The 14,293-nt window shown below is 58.2% G+C and overlaps 1 protein-coding gene across 1 annotated transcript; it reads left to right on the top strand.

Moving 5' to 3' along the window:
* Positions 1–8,477: 8,477 nt before the first annotated feature.
* Positions 8,478–11,526, top strand: LOC149126743 (RLA class I histocompatibility antigen, alpha chain 11/11-like). The gene is made up of 8 exons (XM_089332402.1): positions 8,478–8,483; positions 8,785–9,001; positions 9,138–9,412; positions 9,980–10,271; positions 10,387–10,497; positions 10,885–10,917; positions 11,064–11,111; positions 11,256–11,526. The coding sequence occupies exons 1-8, from the start codon at positions 8,478–8,480 to the stop codon at positions 11,258–11,260; spliced, it is 987 nt and encodes a 328-aa protein (XP_089188528.1). The 3' UTR covers positions 11,261–11,526.
* The last annotated feature ends 2,767 nt before the right edge of the window (positions 11,527–14,293 follow it).

Here is a 14,293-nt window from a genome sequence, read left to right as displayed (position 1 = left end):
AGGGTGAACACGGGCAGGAAGCTGGAACTGGGAGTGGAGGAGCTGGAGCGAACCCAGACACTGATGCAGGACAAGAGCGCCCCAAGCAGTGTCTGAGCCACGGAGCGAAACCCGCATCCCTCACGGGCATCCACCAGAGGAAGGCGGCTGAGAGCAGCTCAGAGTGGTGGGAGCCTTGGCTGCACCCAGGTGTGCACCTGCTGAGCCACCTGCTGAGAGGACGCTCCCTCCCCAAGGCACCCAGGGTCCCCTGACACCTGCAGGGGTACAGACTGCTGGGCCTCTGAGCAGTAGCCAATCTTGAGTCCCAGGTACACGGAGCGCTGAGCCGGCTACGACACAATAGGCTGAAGAAGCAGAATCAATGCTGAAACAGAATCCTGGTGCTCAGGGAGCAACGGTGCAGAGCCCACGGCTGTGGCCATTGGCTGGGCTGCAGGCTGCAGGCAGGGCCCTGGGGGAAGAGGCCACAGGCTGAGTGCTGGCAAAGAGAGCCACCTTCACGCAGCCCACGAGACATGGCAGTCAGGGGAGACTGCGTGACGTGGGAAGGGAAGCCAGGACAGAGCCCTGGAAGGCAGAGGAACTCACCCAGCGTGAGGAAGGCAGACCCACGTGCGGGCAGGACTGAGTCCCACCACGGGCCACCCGAGACCTCCCCGAGCCTGTCCCCCCCCAGGCCCCAGCCCCTGACGCCGTGATGTTGGGCGTTAGAGCTTCAAGATGTGAATCTTGCATGGAGCCCCTAACAGGGTCCGAGGTAAAGGTGCTGGGAGGTGCAGGCCCTGGTGGGCGCTCGTCCTGGCTGCAGATGGCACCTGCTCACCGCGTCCTCCTGCGCCCTCTCCTCTGTGTGCCGACACACGCGTGTCCAGTGTCTCCTCTCACACTCGCCAGTCCTATCAGGTGATGTCGCACCCTCGTGACCTCAGCTAACCAAGTTATCTCCTATAGACCCCACCACTAATTGCAGTCCGTTGGGGGGTTAGGTATGCAAAGTGAGGGTTTGGGGAGACACAACTCAGGCTTAGGAGGGTCTTCTGGGACTGTGTGGGGGTCTGGAACTCCCAAGGTGGCCGCTTCCTGAGCCCCTCAGAACCATGGCTCTGGTGTCTGTTGTGCCTGGGCTAGGACCCGCCCTGGTGGGGGTTGTGGGCTCGTGCAATGTGGGGCCACGGGGGTCTCCCATGGATGGTGGGCTCCCAGTGCCCTGGTCATTCACTTGGTACGGAAGTCAGACATCAGTCCTGGCTGCCCATCACAGTTCAGGGTGTGGACACGGCCCGGGGCAGAGGCTGAGGGTCCTGTCTGGGACTCTGGGTGCTGGGCTCAGTGGTGCAGTAGACGGGATCTCAGGGTCCATGGATCCCAGCGGCTGAGGGGCCTGGGCCACCCCCGGGGAACTGGGAACAGGGCACTCAGCTGCCTGTGTCATACAGCTGCCCACAGCAGTGTCAGCCTACGACCGGCCCTGCGGTGTCTCTGGGCCTGGTCCTGAGGCTGCAGCTGTCCCCGGGAGGGGGGACACTGAGGACTGCACAGCAGCTGCTGTGTCCTGGGCTCATGCAGTGGCACAGACACTGCTCTTGGCTCCCTGTGGTCCACGACCCAGACCCCCCTCCCAACCAATCCAACAGGAGCCTCCCGGCCAGCACTTCCCAGGTCCTGCTCCCCTCCCTGCACCTCGCTTCTCCCCTCCTTATAAGTTTACTCACCTGATGGCCCAGTGTCACACCGGACCTGGGAACCAACTGTTATGGGCTGGAGACCTTGCCCTGTCCTGAGTCACACTCAATGGACAACACCTGTTAGAGCAGAGTCCTATCTTGACGCAGCACACTGGCGCCCCCTTGTGTGCAGAGCCCTGTCCTGCGGCAGGAAACCAGGCAGACCCTGTGGAGGTCCTGGCTGGGCAGCCGCTGAGGGAGCTGGGTTCTGCGCTCAGCCCTGGGCTCAGCCAGGAGGAGGCTGCAAGGTGAGTCCAGCAGGGATGGTGAGTGCAGCAGGGATGGCGAGTGCGGCAGGGTCCTGGGAGCGGGTCCACTGTGCTACGACAGCTCTGCTCACCAGAGTTCCCAAGATTTGGACTAAACCAAGCTGTCATGATCAGATGAGTAGATAAAGAAATGTGGTGTATATTCACAATGGAATAGTGCTAAGCTCTCAAAAAGAATGAAATCCTGTCAAGTGCAGCAAAAGGGTTGGTACTGGAAGACATCGAGTTGAGTGAAATCAGCCAGATAAGAAAGACAAATACCACAAGTTCTCCTTTATAGGCAGGAACTAAAACTTCAAGAAAATAAACACACACACACACACAAACAAACAAACAAGCAAAAACCTCAATCTGAACACAGAACGTTGATCACTAAATGCTGGGAGAGTGGAAGGGATTAAAGGAGTTGTGACAAAGACAAAGTGAGAGAGACCACAGGGGGCAGGGCTCAGGTGAGCAACTCCCCCCATCCCCGCTGTGGTACTGGAGGTGTGGATGGGGGACAAAGGAGTCTGGGGCACTGGGCTGGAAGCAGCTGCCCGCACTGCACCTGACAGCTGTCACGGAGACAGGACGCCCGTCCTCCAACTGCAAGGCACGGAATTCTGCCCACAGCTCGGGAGGAGTTTGGAGGAGGACTCCACCCCCAAGATGGCCCCACAGCTCTGTGGACCCTGCACCCAGAGCCCGTGCATGGCAGCCTGGAATCTGACCCAGGGCCTGTGAACAAACGAGAGGCCTTGTCCCAGGCTGCACAGTGTGAGGTGGCCTGTTCTGCAGTGACAGGAAGCTGGTGACACCCAGGCTCGGGGGTGCATAGGTGCCCCTGCTAGCATCGTCTCCACCAGAGCGAATTCAGGAGCTGGCGTGAGCACTCACTAAGTGAACAAGACCTTCCTGATGGCTTTGGGACTTGTCCTTTTAGGATTGTTACACGAAGCCTTTACATTGTAAATAATCAGGTTTCACTTTTTCAAAAACCCAGTTCAGCACCTGTTGTCAGCAGGTGAGACTCCAGATGCTGGGGTTACAGCCATGATCAAACAGCCCTGAGCCCCTGTGTGCTTATGGCCCTTACCTTAGAGGTTTCTTAAAGTGAGATGGAGCCATTGGAGTGGGACATTTAAAGATTTATTTATTTACTTATTTATTTATTTGAAAGGCAGGGCTGGGGCGGGCACTGTGCATAGCCAGTTACACTGCACTTGCAGTCCAGGCGTGTGGGGAGCAACCGAGACTAGACTAAATTACTGGAACTGCTAAGACTAATTCTATGCATCTGATCTCCCATCATATGGTGCTGAGAAGGAGTAAACAACTTCTACACAGCTGCCTCACCAATTCAACTAACAAGCTGCAGGAGCTGATCCTGCCCCTGATTGGAGGAGAGCAGCGTGCTCGTCATGTGGGCAGCAGAGTTGGGATTGGTGGAGGAGGACTATAAAGGAGGAGAGAGACAACATGCACCAGGAACACCTGAGCAACCCCTGAGAGAGTCAGCTGGTGGTGTGCCGCTCCTCCACGAAAGCGAAAGCGGCGGGGGTGCTGCCCTTCTGCGGAGGCGGGGCGGGGGGCCGGCAGCAAACCCGGGACGGCGTGGTTCCTCCGCGAGTGGGGGAGAGGCAGCAAACCCGGGAAGGGCCAGGCAAAGAGAACAGCGCAGGGTCCGGTGTCGTTCCTCCGCGAGTGGGGGAGTGACACAGGCGTCCCTATCAGAGCTCCTGTGTGACCCTGACTGCTGTCATCCAGCTCCCTCCAGCCAGGACACAGCAGCCATTTGGGAGGGGAACCAGTGGTGCAAATTCTCTTGGGTCATCTTCTGGTGCATTCACAGGTACATGAGCAGGAAGACGCATCAACAGCAGAACAGCCTGGACTCAGCAGCCCTGGGGTACAAGGTCGGGCTGAACACACTGCGCCACCACAATGCTCCCTCGGGAGTGCCTGACAGGCAGGAGTGAAGCAGCTGACTCCAATAGCCAGGGGCTGCTGCCCTGGGAAGGGAGAGGGCAGTGCTAGTGCCCACATGGGGATGGGGGGGGGGCAAGGAGAGAAGGAGGTGAGGCAGAGGCAGAGGCCAGGATTCTGAGGCAGCGGTGTGCTCAGCTCCAAGTGAGCTGCTTTATAAACTTTAATAGACACATCACAGGGATTCCTAGCATTTAGTTTCTTTTTAAGAGTTATGTTAAGCCGGTGCTGTGGCTCACTAAGCTAATCCTCCACCTTGCGGCGCCGGCACACCAGGTTCTAGTCCCGGTCGGGGCTCCGGATTCTGTCCTGGTTGCCCCTCTTCCAGGCCAGCTCTCTGCTGTGGCCCAGGAGTGCAGTGGAGGATGGCCCAAGTGCTTGGGCCCTGCACCCCATGGGAGACCAGGAGAAGCACCTGGCTCCTGCCATCGGATCAGCGCAGTGCGCCGGCCGTACCGCACCGGCCACGGCGGCCATTGGAGGGTGAACCAACGGCAAAGGAAGACCTTTTTCTCTGTCTCTCTCTCTTTCACTGTCCGCTCTGCCTGTCAAAAAAAAAAGTTATGTTTATTTTGAAAGTTAGAGTTACAAAGAGTATGAGAGAGAGAGAGAAATCTTCCATTAGCTGGTTCACTCCCCAAATGGTTGCAACAGCCAATGCTTGGACAGTTCAAAGCCAGGAGCCAAATTTTTCGGAGTTCCTTACACAGGTGCAGGGGCCCAAGCACTTAGACCTTCTTTGCTGCTTTCCCAGGTGCATTAGCAGGTAGTTGGAATGGAAGTGGAGCAGCTGGGACAAGACCAGTGCCTGTATGAAATGCAAGCGTCCCAGGCGGAAGCTTAACTGGCTACGCCACAGTGCCAGCTGGAAGCATTTAGTATTTGATGCATTCTGTGGGGCTGCTAAAATCTAACTGCCTCTTAGGTGAATCAGGTTAAATACTAACACCAGTACAGCAATAATATATGTGCAAGGCTTGGATGGAGACAATTCATACAAATGGGCAGCAGGTGGGCATTTAGCCTCACAGTAGAGACGCCCGCACCCCACAGCAGATGCCTGGGCTGAGTGGCTGCTGCTCCTGACTCCAGCCTCCTGCCCACGCAGACCCTGGGAGCAGTGACACAGGCTCAAGGGACTGGGCTCCTGCCCCCTCACTGCAGTCCTGGGCTGGATTTCATCTGCTCCTCTTCAGCCCAACCAGCTGAGAGTCTCTCTCTCTCTCTCTCTAATAAATCACATTTAATACAACGCAGAGGAATGAGCACTGGGACGGCAGTGAAGCTGTTGCATGCGATGCCTGAGACCTTGAGGTTGAGTGACGGCCCCACTCCCAATCCCAGTCCCTGCTGAGGAGCACCTGGGGGGCAGGGGTGGTTGCTCAAGTGCTTGGGTCTGTGCCGCCCACGTGGGGGACTTTGATTGAGTTCTGGGCTCCTGACTTCCATCTGGCCCAGCCTGGGCAGTTGCAGGCATGCGGGGAGTGAACCAGTGCATGGAAGATATCTCTCTCTCTCTCTCTGTCTCTGTCTCTCTCTCTCTCTGTCTCTCTCAAATAAACAAATACAATAAGTAACAGGTAATGCATGAGCACTGGTGAAGAACTTACTGTTGGCATTAAACAGTGGCAACCTCGAGGTGGTGACATGTGTAGAAGCTTCTAGTAGAACCAAGTGACTGTGCATCAGTATATCGGTATATCATCCCCTCCCACATGATTTAAACTGCAGTTTCTTTCTTTCTTTTCTTTTCTTTTTCTTTTTTTTTTTTTTTTTTTGACAGGCAGAGTGGATAGTGAGAGAGAGAGACAGAGAGAAAGGTCTTCCTTTGCCGTTGGTTCACCCTCCAATGGCCACTGCGGCCGGTGCACCGCGCTGATCTGAAGGCTGGAGCCAGGTGCTTCTCCTGGTCTCCCATGGGGTGCAGGGCCCAAGCACTTGGGCCATCTTCCACTGCACTCCCGGGCCACAGCAGAGAGCTGGCCTGGAAGAGGGGCAACCGGGACAGAATCCAGCACCCCGACTGGGACTAGAACCCGGTGTGCTGGCACCGCAGGCGGAGGATTAGCCTAGTGAGCCACAGCGCTGGCCCTAAATTGCAGTTTCTTTGTCTGCTATTTCACTTTATCTCGTTTTGAAAACATTAAATGGAGAATTCCAGAAACAATAAATATTACATTGTATGCCCCATTTATTTATTTTTTTAAAAGATTTGTTTTATTTGAAAGAGCTACAGAGAGAGGTAGAGACAGAGAAAGAGGTCCTCCATACGCTGGTTCACTCCCCTAGATGGCCGCACTGGCTGGAGCTGCACCGATCTGAAGCCAGGAGCTAGGAGCCTCCTCTGGGTCTCCCACGACGGTGCAGGGGCCCCAAGGTGCAGGGGCCCAAAGACTTGGGCCACGTACTGCTTTCCCAGGCCACAGAAGAGAGCAGGATTGGAAGAACTGCAGCCGAGACTAAAACTGGTGCCTATATGGCATACAGGCGCTTCAGGCATTGCACTACAATGTCAGTCATGCCCTTTTATTTATTAACATACTTATTCCTTAAAGGCAGAGTGACAGGGAGATGGACAGAGATCTTCTGTCCTCTGATTCACTTTTTTTTTTTTTTTTTGACAGGCAGAGTGGATAGTGAGAGAGAGAGACAGAGAGAAAGGTCTTCCTTTTTGCCATTGGTTCACCCTCCAATGGCTGTCGCTCTGCAGCCAGTGCATCGCTGCTGATCCGAAGCCAGGAGCCAGGTGCTTCTTCTGGTCTCCCATGTGGGTGCAGGGCCCAAAGACTTGGTCCATCTTCCACTGCACTCCCTGGCCACAGCAGAGAGCTGGCCTGGAAGGGGGGCAACCAGGACAGAATCCGGCACCCCGACTGGGACTAGAACCTGGTGTGCTGGCACCGCAGGCGAAGGATTAGCCTATTGAGCTGCGGCGCCGGCCCTCTTATTCACTTCTCAAAGGCCTACAAAGCCAGGCTGGGCCAGACTGGAGCCAGGAACCTGGAGCTCCCTCTGGGTCTCCCATGGGGCTGGGAGGGGCCCATTCCCTGAGCCATCACCTGCTGCCTCCCAGGCTGCATGAGCAGGAAGCTGGATCACAGCAGAGTCGCCAGACTCAGACCCAACCCTCTGCTGTGGAATGGGGCGCCCTAGGCAGAGACTAACCTGACCTCCACACCCCCTCCTGGGCCCTCCTGAGGGAGTGATGGGATCTCCTGACTGGTCCCTCCCACCTGGGGTGTCAATCATGTCTGGGTCCAGCCCATCCCCACTGCATTCCCTACACCCCACTAGTCACTCAGCAGGCCTCCCGCGTGTCACATGGCTCTGGAGGTGTCCCAGGTCTGTGTCAGCCCCCTTACCTGACAGCCTAGCACTACATCAGAGTGTCTGTCACCCACCTCCCTCCACGGCATCACACAGGCTCCTCACACTGTCACAGAGGAGGGGACACAGCACCGAGACCTCTCAGAGACCACAGTCACACGGGACTTCTCACAGCTCGTGGTGGGAACAGCTCCACACTACCAGTGCTGTGGTTCAACCTCTTCCTGTTCTTGATTCATCAGCTAAACTTCATCACAGGTGAGTGCAGGGCAGGGCTCAGGACTGTCCAGGGTCAGACATCCCTGGGGTCCTGGACCACATCTGGTAGATGGGGAGGGACTCGGTGCTGAGCTGTGCTGCACTCCCACAGACAGGCTCAGGGCTGGGGGGAGGTGACTATCACCAGGGCACAGCCATGTTATCTGGGAAAGCAGACCTGGGGCTCTGGGGGCATCACTGTTGGACACTTTTAGGTATGACGGGGCCGTGGTGCGCGCTGTCACAGACCAGGGTCCTGATCACTCAGGTGGGGAAGTGCGTGCTGCAGACGTGGCTGATAAACCACAGGACCCGGCCCCACCTCTCTCTGGGGCTCTCAGACACAGTGGCCCCCGGGGCTGAGGATGAAACCACTGCCACTCCTCCCGCCCTCCCCAGGCCCCTCACTCCCCCCAGCAAGGTCCCTGGAGGTGAGGTTTCCTCTAGAAGAGTCCAGGGGACAGGTAAGGAGCAGGCACAGCTCAGGACAGGGATCCGGGAAGGAAGGGAGGGGCTGGGCTGGCCTGGGGCTCTCCAGGTTTCCTCAGACAGAGGCTGCCAGGCCTCGGGGAGCCGATATCACGTAGCGTGGGGTTGGGAGGACAGGGGTGGGGGCAGAGTCCAGGTCCTGGCGTGGTGCTCAGGGTCTGGGTCCGAGGGCGGGGTCTGGACCAGGGAAGCTGAGCGGCGGGCGTCCCCACGTCCCTAGTTTTAATTCCCTTTTCACAATCTGGGTGGGGTTCTTCTGGGTGGACACTCGTGACACGGGCCCAGGGCTCACTCCCATTGGGTATCCGGTTTCCAGAGGAGCCAATCAGTGCCTCCGGATCCCAGTTCCAGATCCAGGGGGGGGCCTGGAATATGGCATCTTTGGCGCCCGGCACCCACCTACTGCTGCTTGCCCAGGCCCTGGCCTTGACTGAGACCCATGCGGGTAGGTTCTGGGATGGGAGGGAGATGGCCTCTGTGGGGCAGGAGGGAGGGGACCGCGCAGAGCGAACGCAGGACCTCAAGGGAGCCGCATCTCCTCCGTCCCTGTCCCAGACGTCCCCACCTTGGCAGAGCCGGACTCGAGCTGTCCCTCCCCGCCGTCCCTTTTCCAAATCACCAACCCCTGTCCCCTTCCTGCCCACCCGGTCACACCCATGTTAGACCTGGATGTCGCCAGTAGAGTAACGGGCCGGGTCTCAGCCGCTCTCGCCTGCAGGCTCGCACTCCCTGAGATATCTCCACAGCACGGTGTCCCGGCCTGGCCTGGGGGAGCCGCGCAGTTCGTGCGCTTCCTCAGCGCACAGCCGAGAGCCGGGGCGTGGAGCCGCGCGCGGGCGGCGTGGAAGCAGCAGGTGGACCCGGGGTACTGGGACCGGGAGACGCAGATCTCCAAGAAAAACGCAGAGACCTTCCGCGTGGGCCTGAACACCGTGTGCGGCTACTACAACCAGAGCGCAGCCGGTGAGTGACCCGGGCCCGACCGCAGCTCGCGACCCCTCCCCGTAGGGTTTCGTTTTTGGATTGGGAAGAAATCCCCGTGGGTGAGTCAGAGCGGGACGGAGCTCCGTGGCCAGGGCTGACTGCGGGGCGGGGCCAGGGTCTCACACCTACCAGTGGATGTTTGGCTGTGAGGTCAGGGCGGACAGGTGCCTGCTCCGCGGGTACCATCACTACGCCTACGACAGCGCAGACTACATCGCCCTGAACGAGGACCTGCGCTCCTGGACCCCGGCGGACACAGCGGCGCAGATCATCCAACACAAGTGGGAGGCAGCCGGTCTGGCTGAGGTCCGCAGGGCCTACCTGGAGGGCAGGTGTGTGGAGTGGCTGTGCAGATACCTGGAGATGGGGAAGGAGACGCTGCAGCAGCATGTGCGCGGGGCTGGGAGGGGCCGCTGCTCTCCGACCTCCCCTGGGGCAGGGGCTAGGGAGGAGGGCAGGAAATGAGACCCAGCCCCGAATCTGCCTCTCCTCACCTTAGGGGGGTGGAAGCGTCCTCCTTGATTTGGGGACACCCTTCTCTCAGGGCAGTAGAGGGACCTGGGCTGTCTGAGGAGGGAGGGACAGAACATTCCAGAAGTCCCCTCAGCGGTGCCCTGGACTCAGACAGGGTTCTGTGACCAAAGGGACCTCTCCCAGGCCTGTTCTTGGCCTCAGGCTGCTGCGTGGGGAGGTTTGACCCCAGGTGTTCCCAGTCTCTGCCTCCTCTCAGGTCAAGACTGAAATCCTTTTCCTCCCCTCAAACACCTGGAGACTCCTACCCTGGGCTGTCTCTCTGATTCTAGAACTTTCCAAAGAATCGGTCATCCCGATGCCTGTGTGCAGGCAGGGTCTGGGTTCTGCACCCCCTCCCCACCTCTGTCGTCCCCTCCGTTCTCAGGATGGTCCCCTGAGTGCTGCTCCCGTGTCCCATGAAGATCACAAAGTGCCTGAACTTTCCAAATCTTTCCCTCAGACCCACCCAAAGCCCACATGACCCACCACCCCGCCTCTGACAAGGAGGCCACCCTGAGGTGCTGGGCCCTGGGCTTCTACCCCACGGAGATCTCACTGACCTGGCAGCGGGATGGGGAGGACCAGACCCAGGACACGGAGCTCGTGGAGACCAGGCCTAGGGGCGACGGAACCTTCCAGAAGTGGGCGGCTGTGGTGGTGCCTTCTGGGGAGGAGCAGAGATACACGTGCCGTGTGCAGCATGAGGGGCTGCCCGAGCCCCTCACCCTGACATGGGGTGAGGAGGGCAGGGGGGCGGGGCCTCTGTGGGGAGGGCAGAGCCCTGCTGGGGCCTTCAGCAGGGCAGGGCTGAGCCCTGGGGTCAGAGCCCCTCACCTCCCCTTCCCTCTCAGAGCCTCCTGCTCAGCCCACTGCGCTCATAGTGGGAATTGTTGCTGGAGTTCTTGGAGTTCTGATCCTGGGAGCTGTGGTCGCTGTTGTGAGGAGGAGGAAGCACAGCTCAGGTAGGGGAGGGTGGGGTCCGAGTCTCCTGTCCCCTGGGGGACTTCCTGTCCCAGGAAGAAGTGCACCCTCCCTGTTTATGGAACATGCAGTCCACATCCATCTGCACACCCAGGCCAGGCCCTGTGTGTAACTCAGGCTCTCTGTAAAGCACAGGGAGATAAGGACGAATCTTTCCTGTGCTGGTGCTGGTGATGGGAGCTGAGTGCCAGCAGCCGCAGAGCAGGGGGGGCCCAGCTGAGGACAGGGCTCCAGGGGCGGGGTCTCCTGTCCCACAGCCACAGTTCTGGAAGCTTCTGTAGGATGAGCCAGTGCTCTGGGCTTCCTCGAGGTGGGTGCTCAGGCCCTGCCTCCTCCCTGGCCTCTCACAAGGTGTTTTCTTCTCACAGATGGGAGAGGAGGGAAATACGCTCCGGCTGCAGGTAAGTGCTGGGGTGTGGTGGGGGTGGGGTTCACTGAGACCCTTGCCACAGTGAGAAGCCCATGGAGACGCTGCCCGCCCACCCCTCGTCCCTCTCTCAGCCACGCCCCCTGTGGGCCTCACCAAGCCCTGATTTGTTCACCCCAGGTGGCCACAGGGACCAGGGCTCTGATGATTCTCTCCTGGCTGTGAAAGGTGAGACCTGGAGGCCTGCTTGGGAGGGGGAGGGGCAGAGGGGACACCTTGGGTCTGGGGATTCCTTGAATGGGCCATGGTGGTGGCTGCTCATGTCCCCGTGTGCACTGCTCATCTGAACTTGTTATCTGGATTTTTCTATAGGGTGAGACCATGGCCTGTGTGGGACTGAGCGATGCAGATTTGTGCAGGCCCCGTCTTTGTCCTCAGAGCCCGGCTCACCTTGAGCGCGTGGGCAGCAGGCACAGTGTGAGGAGGGGAGCCTGGCCCGCCTGCCCGTGTGGGCGTCTCCGTCCTGTCTCAGGTCCCGTGCACTGCGCTGCAGCTCCTTCCCCATTCAGTCTGAACACTGATTTATTTTTCCAATTTTGTCATGAGGTGTGGGTGAGTTAATTAAATGAGGAGATTCCTAAAATTTGAGAGAGGAAATAAATAGAAGCACTAGAACCTTCCAGAACCCGTGTGCTTGCTGTGCTGAGTGTGCTGCAGGTGGGGCCGGGAGGGGCCGGGTGGCACTGAGTGAGGACAGTGCTGTGTCCTGGGTGCTGAGTCCATCCGGGCGCTGTGGTCGCTCCTCACCAGGGTCCCTGCCCTGTCCTTGTCTCCAGTGGAAGCTTGTGCACCAGGCCTGTGCTCACCAGACTCAGCCACGGCCCCATGAGGTCCTGTCCCTGGGACCCACAGCAGGCACGGCTCCCCGCCCCCTGCAGTGTAGCTCCCCCGCCCACAGTGCAGCTGTTCCTGCCCACAGTGCTCTCCCTGATTCCTCTGAGTTCCCAGGTGGGAGGCGGTGCACACTCAACTCTGTGCCCCTCTCCTGCTGCGGATGTGCTGGGTGGTCTGCTCTCACTCTGTTGGGTAGTGGAAGTGAGTTCGGTTCCCAGTCAGCCCCAGGCTGCCAGGGAGGCCACGCCCCCCAGCAGGGTTCCTGGCAGGTAGAGTGATGGGGGGGCGGCTTTGGGGGCAGTGCATTCTGTCAACTCCCAGTGTGTGGGGAGCAACTCGGACTAGACTGTTACTGGAATTAAGACTTATTCTATGCATCTGCTCTCCCACAATATGGCGCTGAGAAGGGAGTAACAACTTCTACGCAGCTGCCTCTCGCCAGCTTGAGTGATGACCTGCAGGAGCTGATCCTGCTCCTGATTGGAGGAGAGCAGCGTACTCGGCGTGTGGGTAGCAGAGTTGGGATTGGCGGAAGAGGACTATAAAGGAGGAGAGAGACAACATGCACCAGGAACATCTATCTGAAGGAACACCTGAGCAGCCCCCGAGAGAGCCGGCCGGCGGTGTGCCGCTCCCCCGCGGAAGTGGGGAAAGTGGCAGGGGGCCCGCCCCTCCACGGAGGTGGAGGGACGGCAGCCAACCCGGGAAGAACCAGCAGCAAACCCGGGGAGGGCCGAGCAGACGAAAGAACAGCGCAGGGTCCTGTGTCGTTCCTCCACGAAGAGGGGGAGCGACATAGTGGTGCCGTGACTCGGATATGAAGCCTAGGCGGGGTCCTGTGTCGTTCCTCCACGAAGACGGGGAGCGACACCAGTGCTGTATGCAGACGGGCCCACACCCTTTGTCAAAGGCACTGGATTTTCTTTTTTTTAAAAAAAGGGTTTTGTATTTATTTGAGAGGCAGAATTACAGACGTGGAGAGAGAGAGAAAGGTCTTCCATCTGTTGGTTTACTCCACAAGTGGCCGCAACAGTCTGAGTTGGGCTGAACCGAAACCAAGACCCAGCACTTCCTTCAGGTCTCCCACGTGGGTGCAGGGCCCAAGGACTCTGGCCATCCTCTGCTGCTTTCCCAGTGCATTAGCAGGGAGCTGGATCAGAAGCGGAGCAGCCAGGACCCAAACCAAAACCCACATGGGATGCCAGCACTGCAGGCGGTGGCTTCAACTGCAACACCACAACGTTGGCCCCGTATGTAACCATTTTAAAGAATCACACTACTAAGTTATATAACCAGGATGGCACGGTGCTGGCATGAGGAACAGACACATCGGCACAGAAAAGAATTGGAAGCCCAGAAAAAAATCCATCGATTTACACCAAAGTGACCCTTCACAAGGATATCAAAACACACACTGAAGATAGGACGATTCTTCAACATGATGTTGGGAAAACTGGATACTCACATGCAGCATAAAATTAGACCCTTATGTGGCCAGTGCTGTGGCAGAGAAGGATAAGCCTCTGCCTGCGGTGCCAGCATCCCTTTTGGGCACCAGTTAGAGACCTGGCTGCTCCTCTCCTGATCCAGCTCCCTGCTAATGCACCTGGCAAAGCAGCAGAAGACGGCCCAAGTGCTTGGCCACTGAACCCATGTGGGAGACCCAGAGGAAGGCCCGGCTCCTGGCTTCATATCAGAACAGCTCTGACCACTGTGGCCATTTAGGGAGTGAACCAGCAAGTAGAAGACCTCTCTCTCTGCCTCAGCCTCTCTGTAACTCTGCCTTTCAAATAAATAAATAAATGCCTTTAAAAAGTGAAAGCTATCAACGGCTGGTGAAGGCTTAGGAGAAAGATGTTTGCACAGTGTTTGTGGGCGTGGCCATTATGAAAAGTAGCATGGAAGACCTTAAGAATTAAAAATAGAATCTTTCTGAAACAATCAAAACAGAGCCACGGCACGACCAGCCATCCCAGTACTGGGCACACAGCTGCAGGAAGAGAGGTCCAGAGAGAAGGAGACGTCTGCACCCCGTGTTCACTGCAGCCCTGTTCACAATAAAGAACACGGAATCAGCCCCAGGGCCCAGGGTGGAGGTGACAGAGCAGGGGATGTGTCCACAGTGGGGCGCTGCTGAGCCGGTTAAGAGGAAGAATCCTGGGGTTTGCAGTGAGGAGGATGAACCTGGGGCTCATGGAGTCACTGAATAAGCCCGGAACAGAGACAAACCCCCCTGAGCTCACTCCCTGTGGCGTCTGAAAAGCTGAGACCCTGGACGTGGAGAATAGAACGGGGGCTCCCTGAGCTGGGAGGGGCAGAGGGAGGGCGGGAGGAGGGGCCCCGGTACAGCTGGGCAGGAGGAACAGCTCTGCTGCACTGTGGCCCAGGAGGCCCCCGAGGAAACAGGGACCTAGCGTCTGTCACAGGCTGAGAGCAGCTGGTGAATGTTCTCTACACAGAGAGACGCTGGGGGATCAGGTGATCTGCTGCTAATGACTTTGATTTAATCCTTACAA

This window comes from Oryctolagus cuniculus, chromosome 5, assembly GCF_051225735.1.
Source record: "Oryctolagus cuniculus isolate XC-2025 breed Fujian yellow rabbit chromosome 5, ASM5122573v1, whole genome shotgun sequence".
NCBI lineage: Eukaryota > Metazoa > Chordata > Mammalia > Lagomorpha > Leporidae > Oryctolagus > Oryctolagus cuniculus.
The sequence above is the reverse complement of the archived record's forward strand: the minus strand, read 5'-3'. Positions and strand labels throughout refer to the sequence as shown.

Bases quoted from the DNA above. Each gene is read 5' to 3' on its own strand.
- LOC149126743 (XM_089332402.1), top strand. The intron at 10,498-10,884 runs GTAGGGGAGGGT...TTCTTCTCACAG, and splicing joins GAGGAGGAAGCACAGCTCAG to ATGGGAGAGGAGGGAAATAC. The intron at 10,918-11,063 runs GTAAGTGCTGGG...TGTTCACCCCAG, and splicing joins GAAATACGCTCCGGCTGCAG to GTGGCCACAGGGACCAGGGC.